Source organism: Myotis lucifugus, unplaced genomic scaffold (assembly GCF_000147115.1).
Source record: "Myotis lucifugus unplaced genomic scaffold, Myoluc2.0 scaffold_292, whole genome shotgun sequence".
In the NCBI taxonomy this organism is placed as follows: domain Eukaryota; kingdom Metazoa; phylum Chordata; class Mammalia; order Chiroptera; family Vespertilionidae; genus Myotis; species Myotis lucifugus.
In genome coordinates, this window is record NW_005871340.1 from 797,209 (window position 1) to 799,241 (window position 2,033).

The following is a 2,033-nucleotide window of genomic DNA, read 5'->3' on the forward strand; positions in this document are numbered from 1 at the left end:
CGGCGAGCGGCGTTAAAGGCGGCTCCCCGCGCCGCTCCCCTGTCCAGTCCAGCAGTGCGCAGGCGCGGAGGGCTCCCTTGTCAGTCGGCGCCGCGTGCGGGTGGCTTGCTCTGTGGCGGCGGCGGCTGGTCTTCGGCATCATGAGCGGCTTCAGCAGCGAGGAGCGCGCCGCGCCCTTCTCCCTCGAGTACCGAGTCTTCTTCAGTGAGTCCGGCGGCCCCGCGGTCCCTCCCCGCCCGCCCCTCCATTCATTCCCGGGCCTCGCCGCGCGTCCCGCCTGGGCGCCTGCGGCCCGCGCTCAGCCCCTCGTCCCGGGCGCGCGATGGGCTCCTCCGGCCGGTCCCTGGGGCCTGGGCCGACCCGGTCGTCCCATTTCACAGGTCCGGCCCGCGGGCGGGCCGGCAGGGGCTGGGTTGGACCCGAACCTGGGCCAGGCTAGTTTTGCAGGTGTTCGGCTGTGTGTGATGGGAAAAGGAAACCTCTGAGTCACCCTAGAAAGGTGCCTAGAGGTAAACGAATCCGTTTAAGAGGATTGTTCAATTTGGAAGAAAAGGAGGAGGGGTTGGGGGGGCGGGGGAGATCCCCCGGGACCTTCGTTCCTTCTGTAGCTCTGACTCTGGGCCCTGAGCGGGTTGAGTGCCGCCCCTGGCTGTACGGACGGGAGACTGAGGCCCGACCATCCCTGGGGGGCGGGGGGTGCTGGTAGCGCCCCTGCCTCTCCGCCTGCCGCCTGCTTTCCCACAGCGCTGATGCTGGGAGCCGCCTGTGAAACAGAAAGCCATTCCCTTCCAGGCAAGCGGGTGACGTCAGCCTGGCAAGAGAGTTAGAAAGAGCCGAGTTTTTCCCGGTGCGGGGTCTAGGCGTCCGGGGGGCACCTGCCCCAGCCCGCACCGAGCGGAGGAGGCTGCCGGCTGGCGTGCACTCGCGCTCCTCCCCGGCGCGCACCACCGATGCCCTGCGGGCGGAGGAAAGCCGCCTCGGCTTCATGGCTTCATCGTTACTCCCTGCCACCCGCCCCCCTAGCCATTAGGACTAGGTGATAGGAGGCGTTCAGAAATGTGTCACCGGGGGCACTTCTGTTTCAACTAATTTACAGTTTTATTTGGGAGGAAATGGGCAGGTGCACTCATTTCTGTGAGCTCTCCAGTGTGTGAAGGGCAGGAAAGAGTGGGTCCAAAGGGAACTAGTGGGAATACTGAAAGAAAGAAAGAAAGAAAGAAAGAAAGAAAGAAAGAAAGAAAGAAAGAAAGAAAGAAAGAACGGAGCTCCTATCAAAAAGTAGCCCGGGGTGGGAGGAAAAGGTAGGTGAACTCTCGAGTTTGCACATCTGGTTGAATATTAGACTACCGTGTAAAATTCAGGGAGGCTGCCACTCTCCACTTTTTTTAAATGTTGGAAATAGCAGCAAGGGCAGTGCAGGGACTTTCGATAAGTCACTGAACTATTTTTTTCCGGAGTTGCTGTTGGCACAGGAATTCCTCAGCAGGAGGGGTTTAGAGGGGCGACTGGTTTGAAGGACTGGGGATGGTTTGGGTGATATTCACGCTATATTTGCAGAACAAACACAGTTTTCAGATTGTGTATTGGTAGCAAATATTTGATAGACATGACGGAAGACCAAAGCCACTCCTTGACTTTGGCACTGGCTAAAGTAACTTTTTACCTGTTGGAACTCTCTGGAACTTAAGAATACCAATAATTAGATCCAATTATATCATTGTATAATTTTAAGTGGGGTTTTTTAAATCATAGATTTCTTGGACTCCTTCCTTAATAGAATATATATATTTTTTTATCCTCTGTAATGTTACATTTGCCAACCTCTTTAAAACTGAGAGTGGGTTGGACAGCAGTCTCAGGTGACTTTATGGGATTGGGAGTGGTCACTGTTGGTTTCTAAACCTGAAGGGATGCCATGTGGCCGACTTTTAAGTTTCCTGGAGAAAAATAGGGAAGTTTTTAAGTTACTTTTTGGATATGGTAGTTTGGTCTCTAGAATATAGAAATCACACATGAAAGTGTTGTCCAACTTG

The 2,033-nt window shown here is 55.0% G+C and overlaps 1 protein-coding gene across 1 annotated transcript in view; it reads left to right on the plus strand.

The window, feature by feature from the left end:
- The first annotated feature begins 33 nt into the window (after positions 1 to 33).
- The window catches only part of PPA1 (pyrophosphatase (inorganic) 1), a 29,004-nt gene continuing 27,004 nt past the window's right edge, over positions 34 to 2,033 (plus strand). The window contains exons 1-2 of the mRNA XM_006099957.3: positions 34 to 208; positions 1,944 to 1,983. Of these exons, the coding sequence (XP_006100019.1) occupies positions 141 to 208; positions 1,944 to 1,983 (108 nt within the window). The 5' untranslated portion in view covers positions 34 to 140. The remainder of the gene's footprint in view (positions 209 to 1,943; positions 1,984 to 2,033) is intronic.